This window comes from Salvelinus alpinus, chromosome 2 (genome assembly GCF_045679555.1).
Source record: "Salvelinus alpinus chromosome 2, SLU_Salpinus.1, whole genome shotgun sequence".
Lineage (NCBI taxonomy): Eukaryota > Metazoa > Chordata > Actinopteri > Salmoniformes > Salmonidae > Salvelinus > Salvelinus alpinus.
Genome location: NC_092087.1, coordinates 52922129 through 52948397, shown reverse-complemented (window position 1 = coordinate 52948397; position 26269 = coordinate 52922129). Strand labels below are relative to the sequence as shown.

At 42.2% G+C, this 26269-nt stretch overlaps 1 protein-coding gene across 1 annotated transcript in view; it reads left to right on the top strand.

The window, feature by feature from the left end:
• Positions 1 to 22251, top strand: part of LOC139564687 (phosphatidate phosphatase LPIN2-like) — a 36584-nt gene extending 14333 nt beyond the window's left edge. The window contains exons 6-19 of the mRNA XM_071384449.1: positions 6415 to 6523; positions 6645 to 7668; positions 7892 to 7988; positions 10470 to 10657; positions 12750 to 12843; positions 12963 to 13032; positions 14412 to 14510; positions 14840 to 14931; positions 15133 to 15280; positions 15433 to 15581; positions 18256 to 18342; positions 18672 to 18939; positions 19801 to 19904; positions 20207 to 22251. Of these exons, the coding sequence (XP_071240550.1) occupies positions 6415 to 6523; positions 6645 to 7668; positions 7892 to 7988; positions 10470 to 10657; positions 12750 to 12843; positions 12963 to 13032; positions 14412 to 14510; positions 14840 to 14931; positions 15133 to 15280; positions 15433 to 15581; positions 18256 to 18342; positions 18672 to 18939; positions 19801 to 19904; positions 20207 to 20354 (2677 nt within the window). The 3' untranslated portion in view covers positions 20355 to 22251. The remainder of the gene's footprint in view (positions 1 to 6414; positions 6524 to 6644; positions 7669 to 7891; positions 7989 to 10469; positions 10658 to 12749; positions 12844 to 12962; positions 13033 to 14411; positions 14511 to 14839; positions 14932 to 15132; positions 15281 to 15432; positions 15582 to 18255; positions 18343 to 18671; positions 18940 to 19800; positions 19905 to 20206) is intronic.
• The last annotated feature ends 4018 nt before the right edge of the window (positions 22252 to 26269 follow it).

Sequence of the window (26269 nt, the reverse complement as noted above, 5' to 3'; positions counted from 1 at the left end):
CTACAGTTAGTGATTTATTTAGAATTCAAGGCACACTTAAGCAGCATGGCTACCACACCGTTCTGCAGCCATACGCAATCACATCTGGTTTGTGCTTAGTGGGACTATCATTTGTTTATCAACAGGACAATGACTCAAAACACACCTCCAGGCTGTGTAAGGGCTATTTGACCAAGACTGAGAGTGATGGAGTGCAGCATCAGATGATCTGGTCTCTACAATCACCCGACCTAAACCAAATTAAGATGGTTTGGAATGAGTTGGACCGCAGAGTGAAGGAAAAGAAGCCAACAAGTGCTCAGCATATGTGAGAACTCCTTCAAAACTGTTGGAAAAGCATTCCTCATGAAGCTGGTTGAGACAATGCCAAGAGTGTACAAAGCCAAGAGTATACAAAGCCTTCAAAAGGGGTGGCTATTTGAAGAATCTCAAAGATTTGTTTAACACTTGTTTTTGGTTACTACATGATTCCATATGTGTTATTTCATAGTATTGATGTCTTCGCTATTATTCTACAATGTAGTAACAATAAAGGAAAAACCCTTGGAATGAGTAGGTTTCCAAACTTTTGACTGGTACTGTACATCTGTAAGGTCCCTCAGTCGAGTATTGAATTTCAAGCACAGATTCAACTACAAAGATCAGGCAGTTTTTCGAAAGTGTATTATTCAACCCAGAAACAACAAAGATAGTCATGCTTTTGAACTGAGCTGTTGGACAGGGAGGTAACTGCTCAAGGATGTCACCATGAGGCCGATGGTGTTTTTAAAACCGCTTCATAGTTCAATTGCTTTGAAAGGAGACCTGGGGATGGATCAACCACCTTGTAGTTACTCCACAATAATGACCGAAATGAAAGAGGTGAAAAGAAGAATATAAATATTCCAAAACATGTATCCTTTATACAACAGGGCACTAAAGTAATACTGCAAAAAAACACAGCAAAGGAATACAAGTTTGTCCTAATTTCAAAGCCTGATGTTTGGGGCATATCCAACACATCACTGAGTAACTGCCTCCTTATTTTTAAGCATGGTGGAGGCTGCATGGTATGGGTATGCTTGGCATCGGCAAAGACGGACACTTTTAGGATAAAAAGAAACGAGACGGAGCTAAGCACAGGCAAAATCCTAGAGGAAAACCTGCTTCAGTCTGCTTTACACCAGACACTGGGAGATTAATTCACCATTCAGAAGGACAATAACTTACAACACAAGGCTAGCTAGTAACGTTAGCATATCAAACATGAACCTTTACCACTCATGCAAGTATTAAAAGTAGTTTCAGCATTTTTAAAGTTACTTGAGATCAAACCAGGCTTCGTTGTACTGTAGGAGGTAAATGCAAAATTACGACTGAAATGTTGATAATCCCCTGGTGAGTTGATCAGCTTCTTGCTGCAGGCTTCTTGCTTGGACGGTGGCTCAAAGCAGCCAAGGGGGGAAAACACCCTTTTTAACACTAGAACTGTTAAAGCAGTCATACCAAACTTTATTTGTCACATGCGCCAAATACAACAAGTGTACAGTCATGGCCAAAAGTTTTGAGAATGACACAAATATACATTTTCAGTCTGCTGCCTCAGTTTGTATGATGGCAATTTGCATTTACTCCAGAATGTTATGAAGAGTGATCAGATGAATTGCAATTAATTGCAAAGTCCCTCTTTGCCATGCAAATGAACTGAATCCCCCAAAAACATTTCCACTGCATTTCAGCACTGCCACAAAAGGACCAGCTGACATAATGTCAGTGATTCTCTCATTAACACAGGTGTGAGTGTTGACGAGGACAAGGCTGGAGATCACTGTCATGCTGATTGAGTTCAAATAACAGACTGGAAGCTTCAAAAGGAGGGTGGTGCTTGGAATCATTGTTCTTCCTCTGTCAACCATGGTTACCTGCAAGGAAACACGTGCCGTCATCATTGCTTTGCACAAAAAGGGCTTCACAGGCAAGGATATTGCTGCCAGTAAGATTGCACCTAAATCAACCATTTATTGGATCATCAAGAACTTCAAGGAGAGTGGTTCAAATGTTGTGAAGAAGGCTTCAGGGTGCCCAAGAAAGTCCAGCAAGCGCCAGGACCGTCTCCTAAAGTTGATCCAGCTGTGGGATCGGGGCACCACCAGTACAGAGCTTGCTCAGGAATGGCAGCAGGCAGGTGTGAGTGCATCTGCACGCACAGTGAGGTGAAGACTTTTGGAGGATGGCCTGGTGTCAAGAAGTGCAGCAAAGAAGCCACTTCTCTCCAGGGAAAAACATCAGGGACAGACTGATATTCTGCAAATGGTACAGGGATTGGACTGCTGAGGACTGGGGTAAAGTCATTTTCTCTGATGAATCCTGTTTCCTTTGTTGTTTGGGGCATCCGGAAAAAAGCTTGTCCGGCGAAGACAAGGTGAGCGCTACCATCAGTCCTGTCATGCCAACAGTAAAGCATCCTGAGACCATTCATGTGTGGGGTTGCTTCTCAGCCAAGGGAGTGGGCTCACTCACAATTATGCCTAAGAACACAGCCATGAATATAGAATGGTACCAACACATCCTCCGAGAGCAACTTCTCCCAACCATCCAGGAACAGTTTGGTGACGAACAATGCTATTTCCAGCATGATGGAGCACCTTGCCATAAGGCAAAAGTGATAACTAAGTGGCTCGGGGAACAAAACATCGATATTTTGGGTCCATGACCAGGAAACTCCCCAGACCTTAATCCCATTGAGAACTTGTTGTCAATCCTCAAGTGGCGGGTGTACAAACACAAACCCACAAACTCCAAGTATGGATTATGCAAGAATGGGCTGCCATCAGTCAGGATGTGGCCCCGAAGTTAATTGACAGCATGCCAGGGCGGATTGCAGAGGTCTTGAAAAAGAAGGGTCAACACTGCAAATATTGACTCTTTGCATCAACTTCATGTAATTGTCAATAAAAGCCTTTGACACTTATGAAATGCTTGTAATTATACTTCAGTATTCCATAGTAACATCTGACAAAAATATCTAAAGACACTGAAGCAGCAAACTTTGTGTAAATTAATATTTGTCATTCTCAAAACTTTTGGCCACGACTGTAGACCTTACCGTGAAATGCTTACTTACTTAACCAACAGTGCGGTTCAAGAAGAGTTAAGAAAATATCTACCAAATAAACTAAAGTAAAAAAACTTTTTGACTGCTCATGAATTAATTTTATTACTCTGACATTTTTAAGACCTGGAGTTATAACCAGTTTTAGGAGGGAATGTCATTATTTGAATGGTTTCCCCCCCCCGCCCCGTTGCCCCTCCTTCTCCGACAGTATAGCCTGCTCTGCTCATTCTCCTGACATTGAAAGGTGCCGTGCCCAGTTGATAGTTCCCTCGAAACTGACTCTAAACTATACCGAAACTAATTTCACACATACAACAACAGATGAAGTAAAGTGATGGGGAGAATGGGTGAGTTGATGAGGGAACAAGCAATGCATAATTATGTAATCACCGATTTGTGACTGATGAACAGTGCGGGCCATCGTATTGTAATATTCTAATTATCATCTCAAAATGGTATGTACCCTATATCAGTTCACCAAATCCAAGCAGTCTTATCCGACTACGCTTGCCTACTTGGAGTAGAGAATGAGAACATGCATAACTTACAATGGCAAGAAGACCCAGATGAATGGATGCACATGCTGTGTTAGTGTTGCTACAAAATCTGAATGAAAATGACTGTGATGGTGGGGAAGAAATGAGTCATGACATCTGATTTATTATTCTGATTCTGAGCCTCAACCAATACCTACACCTCCAAGGCCTATGCGCAAAAAAGCCAGGACGGTACGCACTTAGCAGGTGCCCGCGCCACCACCAAATGAAAAGTTTAGACGGGAGAGGGGAAGGGACGACACCGGTTGGATAGAACAAGCCGGTGACAATGCTACCGGTCCATTATCAGCACAAAATGAAATCACTGAGAGAGCAGGCCCTACATCGGCAACGCACTCACCAGCTTTCGTTGTTTATTTGACATGGACATGCTACAGCACAGGGACTGTGGCTGAGGTACACAGGGATCAAGGAGACACTGCCTGGGATCTGTCTGTTGATGAGCTGGAAGCTTTCATTTCATTCCTGTATGTCCGTGGAGCATTCGGTGGAAAGAGTGTACCTAAAATATGGAGGGCTTCTGGTCAGACATGTATGGGATACCTTTCTTTGGAGAAACCATGTCACGGGATGGCGTCAAGAGATCACGCGTTGCCTCAGTTTTGATGACAAAGAACAGTTGAACAAAGAATTGATTGAACAGTTGAATGTTTTTAAATATAGCCAACAGCGACATAAACTAATGAAAATGCTATTTTATTTTAAACGGGGAAAAAATTGTATTCTAATGTTGCCTAACACCATGAGTACAACCAAATTATTATTTTAGCGATAGCATATATGAAATGTACTAATTACACTGAGAATGTTGCAGTCAGAATGACTGCTCGTTAGCTTGAAGGGGGGTCCCTCGAGGCCCAGCGGTTCTATTGTTAAAGATGCGGCAACAATTTCAGAATGTAACTCAATAAACAAGTCTCAAATATAATGAAAAATGTCAATACATTTCATCTGTTTCAAAAACATTGCTCTGCTATTACTATTTTTACTATATGAATGTTCGGCTTAACGAGACAATTATTTTTACACTGCACTGCTTAGAGGGGAGTAACTGTCGGGCAAGTGCTGTGTGCGACCTCCGGAGGTAGCGTTTGAGACAGAAATACAGGAATCTGACATTTCTAATTTAGGCTAATCTGTGTCCAAGAAAGCACATTTTCTCTCTTTCTCCCTCTCTCTGCGTCTGTCCCCCTCATTCTCTCTCAAGTTGTTGAACTCTCTCTGTTCTTGTCACTTTTTTCCCTACTGTCTTTCTCCCGCTCTCTTAAAATAGGAAAAGCACACATCTGAGGTTACTTGTTGCAGGTGCGTGGGAATTATATGATAATTCAATAGAAAAAAAATTACCTGCAAACTGCGCTTGCCGGTGTCAATTATGTTTATTTAGCTTATGTATGCATTAGAGGTCGACCGATTTAATCGGAATCGGACGATTTTCAAGTTTTCATGACAATCGGAAATCGGTATTTTTGGACATCGATTTGGCCGATTAAAAAAAATAATATATATATATATATTAATTTTTTTAACAACTTTATTTAACTAGGCAAGTCAGTTAAGAACACATTCTTATTTTTAATGAAGGCCTAGGAACGGTGGGTTAACTGCCTTGTTCAGGGGCAGAACGACAGATTTTTAATTTTCAATCTTGCAACCTTATGGTTAACTAGTCCAACACTCTAACCACCTGCCTTACATTGCACTCCACGAGGAGCCTGCCTGTTATGTGAATGCAGTAAGAAGCCAAGGTAAGTTGCTAGCTAGCATTAAACTTATAAAAAAACAATCAATCATAATCACTAGTTAACTACACATGGTTGATGATATTACTAGTTTATCTAGCGTGTCCTGCGTTGCATATAATCGATGCGGTGCGCATTCGCGGAAAAGGACTGTCGTTGCTCCAACGTGTACCTAACCATAAACATCAATGCCTTTCTTAAAATCAATACACAGAAGTATATTTTTTTACACCTGCATATTTAGTTAAAAGAAATCCAGGTTAGCAGGCAATATTAAACAAGGGAAATTGTGTCACTTCTCTTGTGTTCATTGCACGCAGAGTCACTGTATATGCAACAGTTTGGGCCGCCTGGCTCGTTGTGAACTAATTTGCCAGAATTTTGTGTAATTATGACATGACATTGAAGGTTGTGCAATGTAACAGAAATATTTAGACTTATGGATGCCACCCGTTAGATAAAATACGGTATAGAGAGAAATAGTCCTATAATAACTACAACCTAAAACTTCTTACCTGGGAATATTGAAGACTCATGTTAAAAGGAACCACCAGCTTTCATATGTTCTCATGTTCTGAGCAAGGAACTTAATTAAACGTTAGCTTTTTTACATGGCACATATTGCACTTTTACTTTCTTCTCCAAAACTTTGTTTTTGCATTATTTAAACCAAATTGAACATGTTTCATTATTTATTTGAAGCTAAATTGATGTTATTGATGTATTATATTAAGTTAAAATAAGTGTTCTTCAGTATTGTTGTAATTGTCATTATTACAAATAAATGTAAATAATCGGCCGATTTTAATCGGTATCGACTTTTTGGGTACTCCAATAATCGGTATCGGCGCTGAAAAATCATAATCGGTCGACCTCTAGTATGCATGGCCTTTTTAGAGCTTCGCTCTCTTTCTCTCGCTCTTTTTATCTTCTCTCTCTCTCTCTGAAGAACAGTTTCTTCTGAACAGTCTCTTCTGTTTCAATCCCTCCTTCTATTAATGAAGCCTCTCTGTGTCTCTAGTGTGTTCTATAGTCGTCCTTCCTCCCCCAAGAGTGACTCCGAGCTGCTGGTGAAGCCTCAGGAGTCCTCAGGGCCTCAGATGCAGTGGAACTGGGGTGGCTTTCCAAAGGTATGATATAACAGGGCGTACAGGTGTCATAACAGGGCGTACAGGTGTCATAAGTTGATGTAGAAAGTTTGTACTGAAGAAATTCATAACCACACTGCTTTGTTTTCCCTGCTCCCTCTAGATGTGTTTGGCGGAGAGGGGGATGGTGGAGGTGCAGCGCGTCTCCCCTGGCATCCACTGCTCGGACAGCTCCCACTTCCGCACCATCCAGTGGCAGGACTCCTTCGACATGGGCCAGGAGCCCGGTTTCAGCTGTGGCCGAGCGAACAGTAGCGTGACGGTGGTGGTCAGGCCCAAGCCCAGGACCGGACCAGCGGTCCCACCCACAGAGAGTTCCCCCATAGACCTGGAGAGAACCTCTAAGAGAACCTCCAGCCCATATCACCCCACCGCAGAGCCACTGACTTTAGCATCATTAGCGATGGCTAGCATAGACTCTTCCCAGGCTCCAGGGCATACAGAAAAGCAGCCCCAAGTAGAGACCCTGCAGGCAGGGGAGGAGAGAGCCAAGGAGTCTGCATCTAACCTTGAGCTGAAAGAGGCAAGAACCTCCCTGGCTAACATAGTTAGCATTGCTAATGTAGGAAATGCTGATAGCCTAGCTAGTGAAGGAAGCATAGGCGATGTTGAATGTGTAGCTAACACATTTAGCCTAATTGAAAACGACTGCATAGACACACACATCCCATCCAAAAAAGGTAGCAAAGCCGGCACAACCAGCACAGACAGGCTAGCTAGCAACAGCATAGCTACTTTAGCAAACACTGCTAGCTTACCTGACGCTGCTAGCTTAGCCAATGCAGCTAGTTTAGCCAGTGTAGCAGGTCCCAACATTATCACAGAGTCTCTCGATAGGGTAGAACACCCAGACCAGCACAGTGCCTTACCAGAAACCAATGGACAGGGGTTTGCAGAAGGAGTTATCGTGAGTGAGGGCAACAGTGGGATCAAGCCCTGCACCGAGGGAGGGGAGGAGATGGAGATCACATCTGTTATGACGGACAGAGCCACAGAGGACTCCCTGACCAATCAGGCTGCGGAGAGTATTGGAGTGGCAGACATGGGAGCCACTGAGGCTCTGGGGGAGGAGCATTCTGGCTCAGCAGTAACAACGGGCAAAGCAGAGCACAGAGACAAGAAGAAAGGTGAGAACTCTGGGAGAAACAGATCTACCCATACTCAATTCCAAATGAACACCTAGTCTCACTCCCTAAACCCTAGGCACTTATCCCTTAGATCTGCAGGGATTTTATGGGTATAAGCATTATGTTAATAGATTGAAGAGGATTTGTGTTGTTTTTGACCTGACTTTGAATTGTGTGGTGGTTCTCTGTGCTCAGTCTCTGTGCTGCTGTGCTCTGAACACAGGTAAACGCAGTCAGCACCTAGGACCCTCCGACATCTACCTGGACGACCTGTCTAACCTTGACCCAGTGGTGGCAGCGCTCTACTTCCCGCCTAAAGGGTAAAGGGCTCCCTGCTCTGATTTCTTTCTTTCCACCCTCCCTCAATGTAATCAGTGTTCATACATGATAGGTGAGAGCACAGATTAATTGCTCTTAATCCACAGAGTTTTTCATACCACTTTTTTAATTTTTTTTACATTATGTTTTGGTGTCTCCCGTGGTTAAATATTAATGGAGGTCAACAGGCAATAGATTTCATAATATGCAGCCCAAAATATGTCACCTTTCCCCCACTTTGTCTCGATATGACCCAAGTTCCTAGTTGGCATGCCTTCTGCAATCCACACTTACTCAGTGTCAAGCACACATCGATGAACTCTGTGTGGATAATGTAGGAGGATGCATTCCCTAAACTGATCATGAGAAATGTTATCTTATCTTAGGCTTGACTTTGTCCTCACAAGGCAGGTCACACTGCTAGGGACTCGACATAAGATATCAGAGTGCTTTTCAAAGTTCTAAATATCAGAGTAAGAAATTGACGGACTCTATAAAAGCTCCAACCAAGTTTATTCACCCCAAAGAGTTGAACAGACAAAGAACATATTCATACAAGCACTGATATTTAACCCTTTCTCCTACGCTGAGCCCCTCCTTACACACCTGAACAGCCAATACACCTCTGTTGCTATCCAGAAGATTAGTGATATATATTCTTCCTCACTTCATCTAACCTGACCTCTACCCAAATTCCTCACTCCTCCCCAACTCAGGCGGTCATTGTGATTGGTACCAGACTGTTTCTCTTCTCCTTCCATAGGATACCTGTTGGCTAACAATAACATATCCTGACATAATGTAAACGTTATACATTACCCTTTCTCCCTTAGTGAAATTAATAAGTATATTTCATGATTTCTTAAGTCAAGAAATCAGAACCCATCAAAGTCTTATTGATCCCACTGTTAAATACCAATTGGATTTCAGTCACTCATTCTATTTACAGTCAATTCCTGGGACTGTTTTCATAAAGTGTCTCAGAGTAGGAGTGCTGATCTATGGTCCATTTGAACTTTTTAATCATAATGAACAAGATCACATGGAAAAAAGTATGTGTTATGGCTTTACATCCCCTGCTATAATGTGGATAATCAGGAATTCCCCAGGGTAGCTGTTTAGGCCCCTTGCTTTTTTTCAATTTTTACTAACGACATGCCACTGACTTTGAGTAAAGCCAGAGTATCTATGTATGCGGATGACTCAACACTATACACGTCAGCTACTACAGCGACTGAAATGACTGCAACACTCAACAAAGAGCTGCAGTTAGTTTCAGAGTGGGTGGCAAGCAATAAGTTAGTCCTAAATATTTCTAAAACTAAAAGCATTGTATTTGGAACAAAACACTCACTAAACCCTAAACCTCAACTAAATCTTGTAATGAATTGTGGAAATTGAGCAAGTTGAGATGACTAAACTGCTTGGAATAACCTTAGATTGTAAACTGTCATGGTCAAAACATATTGATGCATAGTAGCTAAGATGGGGAGAAGTCTGTCTATAATAAAGCGAAGCTCTGCCTTAACAACACTATCAACAAGGCAGGTCCTACAGGCCCTAGTTTTGTCGCACCTTGACTACTGTTCAGTCGTGTGGTCAGGTGCCACAAAAAAGGACTTAGATAAATTGCAATTGGCTCAGAGCAGGGCAGCACGGCTGACCCTTGGATGTACACAGAGAGCTACTATTAATAATATGCATGTCCATCTCTCCTGGCTGAAAGTGGAGGAGAGATTGACTTCATCACTGCTTGTATTTATGAGAGGTATTGACATGTTGAATGCACCGAACTGTCTGTCTATACTACTGGCACACAGCTCGGACACCCATGCATACCCCACAAGACATGCCACAAGAGGTCTCTTCACAGTTACCAAGTCCAGAACAGACTATGGGAGGCACACAGTACTACATAGTACCATGACTACATGGAACTCTATTCCACATCAAGTAACTGACGCAATCAGTCAAATTAGATTTTTTTTTAAACAGATAAAAAAAACACCTTATGGAACTGCAGGGACTGTGAAGCAAGAAACATTGGCACACACACACACGATAACATACGCACTATACATACACATTTATTTAGTACTGTAGATATGTGGTAGGGGCCTGAGGGCACACAGTGTGTTGTGAAACCTGTGAATGTATTGTAATGTTTTTAAAATTGTATAAACTGCCTTAATTTTGCTGGACCCCAGATAGAATGGGGATCCATAATAAATAAATGAACAAGGGGGACCCCGATCCTTGATCAGCGCTCCTACTCTGAGACGCTTTAAGAAATCGGCCCATGATAAATGCAACAGCTTGGAACTAGTATTTTCACCCATTTATAATTATGAAATGGTAGCGTTAGATTATTAATTATTATTTGGAAGCAGGTTTTGGGCTCACTTCCATTTTTAACTCAGGCAATTCACAAAGTAAACTCAAAGGCATAGAGGTAGATGATTTTCCCTCTACTCTCCATTTAGTGAGACAGAAGGGAGCTCGCGGCCGGGTGCTGAGCAAGGGTCTGGGTCTGGTAACCAGTCTCCCCAGTCGGTGGGCAGCGGGGCCATGGACAGCGGCACAGAGTACCTGTCGGACTCCACCTCCGACCACATGGATGTCAGCATGTCCCTCTGCGGCCGCACTGGCCACACCAGCCAAATCAACAAAGGTGTGTGTGTGTGTGACAAAGAGTGTGAGAGAGAGGGAGATATTGGAAGTACTGTCTGTATATTTCTGTACAGCTGTGCATGTCTCATGGAAGGACACATTTCCTTCACTCTTTGCTGCTCCTAATGATGGTCTTTCTCAAGCTAGTGAGTAAACAATGAAGACAGTATTTATTTCATCTAAAAAGGACTAAGTATGGGATAATCAGTGAGGGGCTATGTGTCCTGTGGAAAATAATGCATGACGTGAAAGTGTGTGCCACGACGCACTAGCAGAATTGCATTTTCCACAGAAGGCATAGGGCCCTGAATTGATTATCCCACTTATAGCACAGCTATAATTTAGCACATTTGCTGCTAGAAATGTGTTCAACATCCACTGAAGTAGCTAGCAAGTTTATTAGATAGCTACAATAGTTGCCTTTGTAACCAAACAAACAGACTTGTTAGCTTATCTAACCAAAACGTCAGTCCTGCTAGCTTGCTACTATGAACATTTAATTCAGCAATGCCAATAATATATTCATTTTGACTTTTGCTTTCAAAAGAATGAACTTCATAGCGATTGAATATTGCCGTGCGTTATTTAAGCAATAAGGCCTGAGAACCCGGGGCCTAAGAACAGCTCTTAGTCGAGAGGTATCACACGATAATCCCCGGGTTTGAGGGCCTTATTGCTTTTATAAAATGGTTGCCAACATAATTATAAAATATTTTCATTAAAAACATTATTTTAACGAGTAAATTCATTTTTACATTCTGAAGTTGCTACCCAAGCGTCCTGAACGTTTATTATTTTCTGGTGTTTTGACCCAGTTGTTCATTCTATTCATTCGACGTTGCTATGCTAAACAAATCATTGGCATGCAGCTAGCTAGCAGAGGTTCAATGATGATGAGCTACAAGTACTTCAATAAATGATTTAATAAATATCGAATAGGCGTACATAGGCATCAACTATTACAGTTGGCGAGTCCGAGCTAACCAAGCTTGTTAATAGTGACGTTTCCGTTGATGGCAAACGAGTGGAAGAGCTGTCCATGGTTCGACGGTGCTATTTTTAAACAAATTATTGCTATGTCAAATCAAATTTTATTTGTCACATACACATGGTTAGCAGATGTTAATGCGAGTGTAGCGAAATGCTTGTAGCTAGTTAGCTTAGAGCCAGGCAGGTAGGTCTGTTTCAAACCAAATAGTAGCATGGGGAAATGTATGTGTAGATGCTTTTTCCCCAAGGGCGATAAAGTTTCTGAATTTTCCTGCCTGGGCTGCGGGATTATGACATTAACACGTCATGGTATTTTGTGGAAGTTGTTGTCCCACGACCCCTGCATATCAACCAATCAGCATCCAGGATTTAAACAATCTGTTTTGTAATGGGAAATAATGCACACTCTAGAATGCCCTTCAAGACAAAAAAACAAGTATTCAACAATGCCATTGTACTCATGGGTTGCACCTCTGTCACTCAGTTGCGTCGTTGCCATTGTTATCAAGGTTCTACAGACCCTCCAGCCATATTTGATATCCAAAAGTAGAATGAGGGCTAATGACTTTGATTGTATGACTGGTTTGCCTAAATTACACTGTAATGGTTTGGAAATACAATGACATTGCTAAAGTAGGCAAATATTTTGTAAGAAACAGCTTTGCCATCATGTCGTCAAGGTTACTTTAGACAGTTGGCAATGTTGTCATTAGCTATCAAAGCTTGTCAAAAAAAAGCTACAAATGTTAACTTTAGCTAGCTAAAGTCCGGTCTCCATCTAACCAAACGTTATACTGCAACTAAATTCTATCTGGCGACATCAAAGTGATGCCACAAGGTTTTGCTAGTAATAATTTACCTTTTAGAGATGGCGTCAGGTTTTCAAGCGACAGTAATGCACTTTAGACCAGATCTTTGTCAGCACCTATTGAAAGATGTATTGAATAGAATGTTCAGTTGGCCGTCAGTCCTAAAACAAATGTTCAAAAACAATATTGTGACGAAATGTACAGCCCATGAATAACGTGGTAACCTATTATTTTTACATTTTTACCCATTTGTATTGATGAGACAATCTCTATTGCCATTTCCCTTTGTTCCAGATAAGTTTATGGAGCAAGTTGTGAACTACCAAGATTTGGTGAGCAACCCTGGACTCATCGAAGATCCAAATCTGGTTATCTGCATCAACTCAAAGTAAGTTCCATATATGGTAATGATATACAATACATCTGATCTTGTGGTTCTGCCGTTATACTGTATGATTTGTATAGGTCTGTCAGTTGACTAATTAGGTTTTTTTGGTGCTCTTTTAGGTATTATAACTGGGCAGTAGCTGCCCCTATGGTCCTGTCAATGCAAGTCTTTCAAAAGAATCTACCAAAGGTATATCACCGATCTCTCACCAGTCTATACCTACTCCATTATAATACTTTTGAATGTATGAGGTAGAGGTCGACCGATTAATCGGAAGGGCCGATTTCAAGTTTTCATAACAATCGGTAGCTTATCTTATAAAAAACAATCGATCTTAACACAATCACTAGTTAACTACACATGGTTGAAGATATTACTAGTTTAACTAGCTTGTCCTGCGTTGCATATAATCAATGCAGTGCCTGAAATTGTGTCACTTTTTTATTGCGTTCAGTGTAAGCAGAGTCAGGGTATATGCAGCAGTTTGGGCCACCTGGCTCGTTGCGAACTGTGTTAAGACCATTTCTTCCTAACGAAGACCGTAATTGTTCCGTATTTCCCTGAAAGTATTAACGTTTTGTTTTTGAAATGATAGTTTACGCATTTGACCATATTAATGACCTGAGGCTCGTAGTTCTGTGTTTATTATATTGTAATTAAGTCTATGATTTGATAGAGTAGTCTGACTGAGCGGTGGTAGGCAGCGGTAGGCAGCAGCAGGCTCGTAAGCCTTCATTCAAACCGCACTTTCCTCAGTTTGCCAGCAGCTTTTCGCAATGCTTGAAGCACAGCGCTGTTTGTGACTTCAAGCCTATCAACTCCCGAGATTAGGCAGGCAATACTATAGTGCCTATAAGAACATCCAATAGTCAAAGGTCTATGAAATACAAATGGTATAGAGAGAAATAGTCCTATAATAACTACAACCTAAAACTTCTTAACTGGGAATATTGAAGACTCATGTTAAAAGGAAACACCAGGAAAGTAGTATACCAGGGCACACTTTAGGGGTGCGTTCAGTTTGATTCATCTTTTGCGTGACGGTTTGTACTGAATGACGCGTTTCCTCACAACGGTGTGCAGCGTTCTTCAACAGCTTTTGAGGTACGTTTGCTCCCGTTTGGTGGGTGTGGCGAGGGGTGGCCCCATGTTGTGGCAAGATCAATATGGGTGTGACCATTTGAAATAGTCCCATGTGACTCAGTTGGTAGTGCATGGCTCTTGCAACGCCATGGTTGTGTGTTCGATTCCCACAGGGGACCAGTACGAAAATGTATGCACTCACTACTGTAAGTCACTCTGGATAAGAGCGTCTGCTAAATGATTCAAATGTAAAATGTAGTAAACTCCTGCGGAACACTATACACAAATGTCCTCTGGGCCACCATAATTACAACGTTCTTCAACTGGTCCTTCAATACAGTACCGTTTCCATTGAACTAAATTTTGCACACCGTTCTGTCGTACTGAACGCACCCAAGGATAAAGGAACGATAATTGGAAAGCAGGGAAAGTGGTGGCAGGTGTAATATATGACCTTTAACCTTGTGCTGTCTGTTTGTCTGTAGAGTGCCATTGACCAGCTGGTGAAGGATAAGATGCCCAAAAAGTCTGGCCGCTGGTGGTTCTCCTGGAGGAGGAAGGACATGGACACTAACCCAAACCAGGTAGCCTATCACAGTGTTTTTCAATCCAGGCTAGGGTCGTGTTCAGTAGACACGAAACTGAAGAAAACTGAGAGGTACTATCTGAAATTGTTTTCTGTTGCAAAATGTTATGCTACGGTGTGGCCTAATGAACACGACCCAGGACTTCTGGGGACCCCTAGCCGTCGCACATATAGTATTTGTCCCAGTCTAGCATCAGCGCACCTTCATTTGACATTTTAGTTGGATTGGAATGTCATAAATCGTCATCTTATTGAAGGATAATGGGTAAACAGCTGCTTAGCTTTTAATTTATAACAATATTTTTCTCCGTCTTTCTTTTACTACAGACTGGAGAGAATTCCAAGCAGGATCAAGAGAAGGCACAAGCAGAGACTGAAGAAGCCTCAACCTCTGTTTCCGGTCACTCAACAACGATACTGTGAGTGATCACAGACGCACATTGTTCCGCATAGGCGTAACTCAAATGCACGTTTTGCCTAAAAGAGTTCCATGAAAAGTTTGAATTTGACCTTTTGTGGTTTCTTTTAGCAGAATTGCTTGTCTATTCCATTAGCTACCTACCATATAGTGAGAAATAAGACCGCGTGCTAAAATAGTGTGTGCGCGTGTGACTGTCCAGGGCGACTCTTGATGACCTGACAAGCGACGAGGAGGCGGGCCTGGGCCGAGACGGCAGCCTATCATCAGAGACCTCCGAGACCATGACCACCGCCCAGTGTTTCAGCCAGATGTACCGCAAGTCCCTACGCCTCACCTCCGATCAGATAGTACGTCATCACTGCCACACACACACACACACACACACACACACACACACACACACACACACACACGGCCACTACCTCATGATCCCGACCATGTGGTAATTTCCCTGCCCCCTCAGTAAGCCATCTTAACCTTGTGATTGTGTTGTGGCCAGGAGCGGTTGAACCTGCGGGAGGGGGCCAACAAGGTTGTGTTCAGCGTGACCACTCAGTACCAGGGCACGTGTCGCTGCGAGGCCGCCATCTACCTGTGGAACTGGGACGACCGCGTCGTCATCTCCGACATCGACGGCACCATCACCAAGTGAGCAGAAAGCTTTCACCAAGTACCCCCGATTGCCTTTAGGGGTGGTTTATCACGATCGGAGCACAGTATGATGTGCGTGTGTACCCAAATACATTGGGGTCTGAAATTATTAACACCCTTGATAAAGATGAACAGTAATGACTGTATAAAATAAATAATTACTACTGAGCTATATTGTATGTTCCAAAAAAATTGGGAATTTTATTTTATTCTAATCAATTGCTCAGAGAAAGAGATTTTGTTTAACAAGTAAAACAAACTGTTCTCAGAAAGGTAACGGTCAAAAATATTGACACTCCTAAAGATTCTGATAAATAAAGTAGTTATACTATATAATATACTATATAATATAAAAAATAAAAAAAAATCGGCCAATAAAATACTACTTGAGTAAAAGTTTTAAAGTATCTGGTTTTAAATGCACTTCAGTACAGTGGTAGCCTGAAGCCTAGCCCGGACCATGAAAAACAGCCCCAGACCATTATTCCTCCCTTCACCAAACTTTACAGTTGGCAATATGCTTTGGGACAGGTAGCGTTCTCCAGATTCGTTCCATTTCACTGCTAGATGGGAACCTTGATTTATCACTCCAAAGAACACGTTTCCACTGCTCCAGAGTCCAATGGCGGCGAGCTTTACACCACTCCAGACGACACTTAGCATTGCATATGGTGATCTTAAGCTTGTGTGCCGCTACTCGGCCACGGAAACCCATTTCATGAAGTTCCCAAATAACAATTATTGTGCTGATGTTGCTTCCAGAGGCAGTTTGAAACTTTAGTGAGTGTTACAACTGAGGACAGGCAAGTTTTACATGCTACGCGCTTCAGCACTCGGCGGTCCCGTTCTGTGAGCTTGTGTGGCGTACCACTTCGTGGCTGAGCCGTCGTTTCCACTTCACAATAACAGCACTTACAGTTGACTTATAGGCAGCTCTAGCAAGGCAGAAATTTGACAAACTGACTTGTTGGAGAGGTGGCATCCTATGACGGTGGCATGTTGAAAGTCACTGAGCTCTTAAGTTAGGCCATTCTACTGCCAATTTTGTCTATGGAGATTGCATGGTTGTGTGCTCAATTTGATACACCTGTCAGCAACAGGTGTGGCTGAAATAGCCAAATCCACTAATTTGAAGGGGTGTCCACTTACTTTTATGTTTGCATGTATGTATTTATATATGTGTATAGGATGCTAAAGGACCTCAGATGCTGAGCAGTTGCCATACCAAGCGGTGATGCAGCCACTCAAGATGCTCTCAATGGTGTAGCTATAGACCTTTTTGAGGATCTGAGGGCCCATGCCAAATCTTTTCAGCCTCCTCAGGGGGAAGAGGCGTTGTCGTGCCCTATTCACGACTGTGCTGGTGTGTTTGGACCATGATGGGTCCTTTAGCGTTGTGGACACCAAGGAACTTGAAGCTCTCGACCTTCTCCACTACAGCCACGTCAGTGTGAATAGGGGCGTGTTTGGCCCTCCATTTCCTGTAGTCCACATTAAGCCTCTTTGTCTTGCCCACATTGAGAGAGTGGTTGTTGTCCTGGCACCACACTGCCAGGTCTCTGACCAACTCCTCCTTATAGGCTGTCTCATTGTCGTTGGTGATCAGGCCCACCACCGTCGTGTCATTGGTAAACTTGATGATGGTGTTGGAGTCGCGCACAGCCACGCAGTTGTGGGTGAACAGGGAGTACAGGAGGGGACTAAGCACACACCCCTGTGGTGCCCCCGCATTGAGGGTCAGTGTAGCGGAAGTTTTCCCTTCCCTCACCACCTGGGGGCGGCCCGTCAGGAAGTCCAGGATCCAGTTGCAGAGGGAGGTGTTTAGTCCCAGGGTCCTTAGCTTGGTGATGAGCTTTGATGGCACTATGGTGATGAAAGCTGAGCTGTAGTCTATGAACAGCATTCTCACATAGGTGTTCCTTTTGGCCAGGTGGGGAAGGGCAGTGTGGAGTGCAATAGAGTTTGCATCATCTATTGATCTGTTTGGGCGGTTTGCAAATTGGAGTGGGTCTAGGGTTTCTGGGATGATGGTGTTGATGTGAGCCATGACCAACCTTTCAAAGCATTTCATGGCTACAGATGTGAGTGCTATTGGTCGGTAGTCATTTAGACAGTTTACCTTGGCGTTCTTGGGCACAGCGACTATGGTGGTCTGCTTGAAACTTGTATGTATTACAGACTGGGTCAGAGAGGTTGAAAATATAAGTGAAGACACTTGCCAGCTGGTCGTGCTCGGAGTACTAGTCCTGGTAATCTGTCTGGCCCTGCGGCCTTGTGAATGTTAACCTGTTTAAAGGTCGTACTAGCATCGGCCTAGTGGTTAAGAGCGTTGGGCCAGAAATCGAAAGGTTGTTGGTTCGAATCCCCAACCGACTAGGTGAAATATCTGTGTTCCCTTGGGCAAGGCACTTAACCCTTATTGCTTTTGGATAAGAGCGTCTGCTAAATGACAAATATCAAATGTAAATTATTCACGATTCATTCAGGATGATCTGTAATCATGAGCAATTGGATTAGTATAAAATACTAGAATTTTCTTTTTTTTTTGTATACAATATATTTATTTTATACAGTCATTTTTGCTCATCTTTATCAAGGTGTCAATCATTTCGAACCCCAGTGTATATGTGTGTGTTCAGTGATTTACTAACTCTCTCCTTACTCGTCATAGGTCTGATGCTCTTGGGCATATCCTACCTCAGCTGGGGAAAGACTGGACGCACCAGGGCATCGCCCGACTGTACCACAAAATCCACCAGTAAGTGCCTACGCTCACACCAGGGTCATGTTCAGTAGGGCACACCGCAGCAAACCGTTTGGAGATGAAAATTAGCATGTCCAATAAGAAATGTCTTCTGTTTGATACATAATGAACATAATACCCTCCATTTTTTACTTTTACTGTGCATGCATTGGTGCCGAAAAACTTGTATGTGCCCAAAAATGGTGACATTGTGACACTTCCTGGTCTGAATATGCCATGCCACATTAGAAGCTGTTGATAACCGACAAGATTATTCTATATTTCTCTCCCGCACTCTCTCTCCCCTTGCTCTTTCTCTCACTCTCTTTCTCTCTCCCTCCTAGGAACGGCTACAAGTTCCTGTACTGTTCGGCGCGGGCCATCGGCATGGCCGACATCACCAAGGGCTACCTGCAGTGGGTGAACGACAAAGGCACCGTCCTCCCCAAGGGCCCCGTGCTGCTGGCCCCCAGCAGTTTCTTCTCTGCCCTGCACAGAGAGGTGGTGGAGAAAAAGCCCGAGGTGTTTAAGGTCGCCTGCCTTACCGACATCCGAGATCTGTTCAATCCCCAGAGGCAGCCCTTCTACGCAGCCTTCGGTAACAGGACCAACGTAAGCCACACACGTACAGTACTAACACAGGCCTCGTCACATTAATGATAGACAACAGACTAACTAGATGGCCAATTCAAAACATATCGTGTAGTCTGGCAAATTTATTTGGGTAGTTGGCTGTTTAGCTATTTGCATGTATTAATGTCATTGTTATGTCCTATGCCCTAAAAAAAGCACTTGTGAATAACCGCAAATGGCAGACACGCACGCAGTTGAACGGGTGCGTTCATAAAACCAATGCAACATAGCCTACTTCGGTTGTAAAACAGTCTCTCAAGTGCTCAGTATCGGGAGTTGAGAAAAACATCTGACACCGTTGGGAAACATGGATTCCCCTCAATTCAATATTGGCCATGTAATTTTGACAACATTATAGAATGTTCTTAGAATAGCCTACTTGACAAATGGCTCCCATGCTATCAATAGATCTCCCCTGAAACCTGAATTGAGAGACATTTGTGAAAGGTTTGTCTTAAAGTGTCAGTGTTGTATTTTGAGACGGGCTTGAATGCAATTTTTGTCTGATTCTCTGTATGGCAATAATAATGATGATTTTTTTTTTTTTAAGTGGTTCCTTTCAACATACAACACAATTGTCAGCCACCTTTTTGGCCCATGGTGTTACAGACCATTTTCTATTTTTGGAAAAGTGACTTGAGCTTTCGGACAAGTAAAAACTCGTAACTTTTTTAAATACATTTTTATCTTATTTTATAAATGTCAAGCCCTGGTTGATATTTTCTGCTTACTGTGTGGTAGTTCGGGGACACTGTGTTTCTAAATCCATTCCCTGGGTGATGGATTGAGGTGTATCTAATATATTTGAAATAAAGTTTGATTTGAGTGTTGTTATTTCAGGATGCCTATGCCTATAAGAAGGTTGGTGTCCCTGACACCAGGATCTTCACTGTGAACCCCAAAGGAGAGCTCATTCAAGAGAAGACCAAAGGGAACAAGTCATCGTAAGTGTACTACCCAACCGAGAAGAGTGACAGTGGTCAGTCGACTCCTCATAAGTGCACTTTGGATAAGTGCACACTCAACACGTGCAGTACAGTTTTCCCAGTCCCAATTCAATTACGTTCTTTAAAAAAGATTGCTCATGTTAACTGCATGCTCTGGTTTAGAGCATTCTGTGTCATGTCACTTAATATTCAGCGAATTGGAACTATCAGCTGACTCCTGATAAGTAAAACTGAATTCATAGAGCTGCAAAGCTGCGATAGCTCCAGCACATTATGCTCTGTGTGTGTGTGTGTCACAGGTACACACACCTCGGCGAGCTGGTGGAGCACTTCTTCCCTGAGATCTCCAAGGATGGGACGTCATCCTCCTTCCACTGCCCTGAGTACAGCCACTTCTCCTATTGGAGAGAGCCCCTACCACCGCTGGACATGTCCTCTCTGGACTAGACACACACACACACACACACACACACACACACACACACACACATCACTGGACCAGTCCTCTCTGGACTAGACACACACACACACACACACATCACTGGACCAGTCCTCTCTGGACTAGACACTCGCGCGCATGCACACACACTGTCTTTCTTTCCTCACCTTTGCTCCCTTTCCTTCTCTCTCTCTGTCGATCCCTTTCTGAATTCATAAATAGCTTTACTAAGTGTTCATTGCCTGGAATATTCTAGATGTGAAAGGTTCTCATTTAATATACTCTATATCATCCTGTGTCATTCATCTCATGCAATAGAGAACAAAACTAAAGTGTATGGATTTCAAGAAATTACTGGGTGACACACACACACAGACATGCACAGAGCCAAATTGAGACCAAATATGCATCGATGACTGTTCATTTACACAACACTGTATACTTCATATTGTGGAATATTGATTGCAAAAAGTCACTGCACTGGCCGTGCCATATTGCCATTTTCCAAACGATACTGGAGCAAGGTACATTTGTGCGTCTCGAGTTCCAAAAAGAGCTTTGCCATTTTAAAACACAGTTAGCAAACCGGCATACTAGTATACTATACAAATTATAACATCCACGTACAGGCGCAACTGGACAAAAACACCCTTTTCAGTTTTAGGTTTGTTATCACTATATTTAGGTTTTAGGTTTGTTATCACTATATTTAGGTTTTAGGTTTGTTATCACTATGCCTGAACTTTCTACTTCATTTGGTGTATGCATACAATTCCATCCTATATATTGTTTTGAAAAACATATTTATTAGCTCATTGTACCATTGAGCGCAAAACAGCTTTTTAGCGAAGAAAAGGTAAGTAAGCCTTTAGCTTGATTGAAAACGAAGCCCCCCAAAAAAAACAATGCCAAACAACAACGTGAGTATTTATGCTTTGTGTTCTAGTGGGACTGATCTGGAATTGTCCAACTTTCTCTCTGCCTGTACTCGCTGTAGTCCAATAGAAGTGTGTGTGCATGTTGACCCTAAAGAGTATATTGTAGCTCGAAAATACAGTCAGCGTAATGGAGAAAATGTGATGAGTAAGCCCGTCTGAGACCAAAATGACTTGAACTGCTGCTTTTGACTGGAAGCTAGCTTTTTGATCTAGTTTATAGTTGACTTCGCTATGTATTTTGAAGCTCTTGCATCAAGGATTTGGTAGCAGTTGGATACACACAGGACCCAACCAGAAAAAGGGCCCAAAAAGAATCAATGCCTAGCCCCTGTTCCCGCAGTGGTCAGGGTGGTGAGATCAGGTTTCTTGCACCCTGGAAAAAGTGTTTCAGCTCTACACAAGAGATGAGGGAGTAGGGGCTATGGGTTGTTTCAGGACAGGTGCAATAGCATAGTAGGTTAGGGGTTCATTCTAAAGTTTGGGTTAAAGCTATAGCCCCTCATTAGCTTTTGTTACGCAGAGGTGTGCTATGGGCGAGATCTTAGCAGAATGTGTGTTGCTACTAGTTAACAGTAGGCTCGAATCACACCACTCCCTTTAAGGTACTACACTACATGTTTTCGAGATGAGCCATATAGATATCTATATATGGTTTCGATATGGATTTATACTAGGCCATACGTGAATCGGGTGGTTCAGAATCGGACACGTTCCAGGGTCGAGTAAATGGAACCGGTTGGGGAATTGAAATGGCCATGGTCTGGTTTGACACGGTGCCTTCTAGCTTATATGATTCATAAGCGTTTATATGTATTGATATTTCTAAATATATTGATTAATGTAATCCAAAGTAATGCCATGGGCTCTGTGTGGAGACTAGAGAAATTGCATTGGACCTGAAAAGCCCTGTCGTTGCTGTATGTTTTTATCAAATGATCTTAATATAAAGTAAATACTGTTAAACACACCATGTTTCTTTTTTGTCTTATTTTGTCTGAGTTGAGTTAGAACATGTGCTTTGCCGTTTTTAAAAAGTAGCCTACTGCAAGAGAGGCGTAGTGGTGCCTGGAGTGGGTACACTCAAAACTTTCTAAAAAAGAATTATCCTAAGCGTCCCGCCAAGCGAAGGAAACACGCCCTGTGTGAAAAATTCTATGACAAACAGTGCCATGTACTCTCAACGACCTAAAATAATAAATCTTGGTCTTTCACATTCTTGGTCTTTCACAGTCAGGCTAATCCAAATTCTACTATGCAAGTAGGCTAATAGTAGACCTAATATTGAAACATAAATGAGGCTGTCAACAGAGTTGGAAATTCACAGGTTTCAGATTTTTTTTATTCTTTTGAGGTCTGGAAAGAATCTAAGAAATGTATATTTGAGTGTAGTTTATGAAGTTAAATCATTGACAATGATTTGAGTGTACAGAATAGTTTTGTAGTTACACACTTGCAAATGATAACTGATTAGTTGTAAACATGAAAGATGAATCTGCAGTTCGAAGCACATTCTCGAACGTGTAAATGACGAGTTGTTTTTAGTTTATTAGGATCCCCATTAGCTACTGCATATGCAGCAGCTACTCTTCCTGGGATCCAGATAAAGCGTACAAGTACATGACAAAGTACAGAGCAGTAAATAGACAAGAACTCCATAAGATATTACATTAAATTCTAAATAAAATGTCATACAATGAGTGTACACAACATTAGGAATACCTTCGTACAACCGTATAAGTCATAATTCCATAAAATCTAGCCGTAAAACCCGAAAGTGGTTCCAATCGTTTTTTACACCATTCAGTCTGGGATTTTTTTAACTACTTCACATAAGGTCTGTGTTTTGTGTAGGATTACCCTGGTGTGACGTTTTGATAACCATGCAAATCTCTCTCTGACAAGGTAACTTTTATCAATATGTTTGCCTGTAATTAGCTAACACAACGTGCCATTGGAACACAGCAGTGATGGTTGCTGATAATGGGCCTCTGTACGCCTATGTAGATATTTCATTAGAAATCAGCCTTTCCAGCTACAAAAGTAATTTACAACATTAACAATGTCTACACTGAATTTCTGATCAATTTGATATTTTTAATGGACAAAAAATGTGCTTTTCTTTCAAAAACAAGGACATTTCTAAGTGAATCCAAACTTTTGAATGGTAGTGTATACTCAGCGAAGTGATGTTGCACGAACAGCACCACAGAAGTTTGGACAAGCGAGATGCAAGACTACACTCTCACACATTCACACACAGTATATGTGCATGAGTTAGGTGGTAGATAAAAGACCAAAACAGCTGAGCAGTTGAGCCTCGTGTAAAAGCTCTTAGTAGTTGCGGAAATTGACCCACTCAGCTGTTTCCTTTCTACATCTACGTCATATCGCTGAGTCTACCTTCTTCATCAAGCTATCCCGTTTCTTTTTACGTCAGATAGTCCAGCACCAGACAATTGCTTTCATTTTTGGTCTAATTCTCATTTCTGGAAAAGGCTTAAAATGAATGTTTAAAATCCAGGTTGTGTGACATGATTAATCAAAAGACGGAACCCTATACATGGAGTCACAGAAAGGGCAATACAGACTTACTTTTGGAAGAACCCAGAAGAGGAGGGATGCAATTTTGTTGCCCATCAGGTCATGTAACATCAGTGATATCTGGGCCTCAGTCAAAATTGTGTTATTACGCAACTAGTTCAAGCCACTGTCTGCAAAAAGTTAATTTTTTCCCCAAACGCTATATACCCCTTGGTTATGGTTTATACCTTAATTGGTATAACTGTTATGATATCAAAACCAGAACAACGAGGAACTACTACTGAATAGTTACATGGGAGACTTCTGAAACACTTTTGTGGCTGGACACCACTAATGTTTACAACTGGAACGCATTAAGATCGTTTCGCTTAGCGGTTACCCTCAAACAACTTGTTTGAATGTGAAATCACAGTAGGAGGAGAAAAGCTAAAACCTTAATTTTGAGTTACAGCAGCACACTGACAATATGCAGTGGAAAGGCAAGGGGTTGACTGGGCCAAAATGAATGGTAAAATAAGCAAGTTGTCCTTATTGATACTGTTTTAACCCATTCTTTGTTTTTGTTGTCATATAAGTCTTTCTTGTATCAACTGAGCCATATTTTTAAAACTGTCTGTCCTTATAGTAGCCCACACATGCATAGTAATTTTACTCCTAATTGTATGGTCTTAAACTCTCATTACTTAAAGGGCTGTCTCCCGGGTGGCGCAGTGGTCTAGGGCACTGCATCGCAGTGCTAGCTGCGCCACCAGAGTCTCTGGGTTCGCGCCCAGGCTCTGTCGCAGCCGGCCGCAACCGGGAGATCCGTGGGGTGACGCACAATTGGCATAGCGTCGTCCGGGTCAGGGAGGGTTTGGCCGGTAGGGAGGGTTTGGCCGGTAGGGATATCCTTGTCTCAGTATGTAAAAATGTAATAAAATGTATGCACTCTACTGTAAGTCGCTCTGGATAAGAGCGTCTGCTAAATGACTAAAATGTAATGTAAATGTAAAACAATGAACACAATATTGCGATACAAACCAGGGGTGTATTCATTATACCGATTCTGTTGCAAAATGTTTATTAAACGGAAGCAAGCGGAACTAAATGGGAAGGGACCTACCTGAACTTGTCCAATATAAACTATTGCTTTTCTCTGTTTGGTTCTTAAATGGGTTCTGTAATGAACACTCCTGGTGCATGTAGGATCTTCTGGGCTTTTCCCAGTCATGGAGGACAAAGCTTGCAGCAATGCACCTCACTGATGACAACTACTGAATTGGGAGTAGGATATGGTGGTAGTACTTCAGCGGAGTTGGTTGTGCAGAGGGCCTAGTAGACCAGAATTCAGCCGTTCTCACTCCGTAGCCTTCCGGAGGCAGAAACAAAGCTAGGCTCCTCTTGGTTTTCACTAGCAAAGACGATGTCCTGCACCCTGATGGTAGGAAGGTGCACTGGTGAAATATTACGGTACTAAAACCCATAGTCAAATGGCTTGAAACAGAGCATTTAGACAACTCAGGTTAGTGCTAGAGTTGAGATTTCATGTTGGACTCCCCAATCTTCCCCAAAGATTGTAAACGAACCCCTTTTAAGCTTACACCTATATTATGACAGCATACTTAACATCTTAGGTGATTGTATACAGCAAGCTGGCCACTTCAGTAAACTTTGGAAAGAACTTGATTGTGCTCATATTTTTGCAATATTTGAATATCAACTGACAGCTAGCTGGAAAATGAGAACTTCACTATCTGAAAGCCTTAGTTACACTACATGACAGATCTTTGGCAGGAGGGCTGCAGGATACAAGGGTGGGAAGGAGGAATGCAACTATAAAACACTGGTGGCATGTTAGTTAGAACGTGGTTACCTTTGTTTCCCGCTGGCTTGAGAGAAATATATATTTGACAGTGATAAACAATAAATTGGTAGTTCTAAAACACCTAGATGAAAGACAGATTCACCCATTCAGTCTTTTAGGATCAAATCTTTATTTCACAATAACAGTAAGGAATTCATAGCAGATTACTCACATTTCAAGCATCATAAAATACTTTGTCAAATAACACATTAAAGTATAGTTCTACTACCAAAATCCTACATTAGTGATTACAATTTGTGAAAACATACACCACTGTTAACATTCATGTGGTCTATACAATGTACCGTACACTGTTGGGCAATTGCAACCAACATTGGCCGTAAGGTGGAGATTTCTATGTTAAATAGATATTTTGCAAAAAAATAGTTTTCCTACATACCTTCACTACATTCATTGGGTCTGCATGACATTTTTGACAACTTCATTAAAGTTTAGGGGATGTTCCACTCAAAATACAAAGAGATCACCTGGTTCTAGTGAAAGGTACAGTACTCTGTTTAGGCATGAAGGTAGAACATAAGAGTGACTGTAGCAGATCAGTGGGGTCTGAAGGAGTGGAGTCACAGCTGGTTAGTCCCCT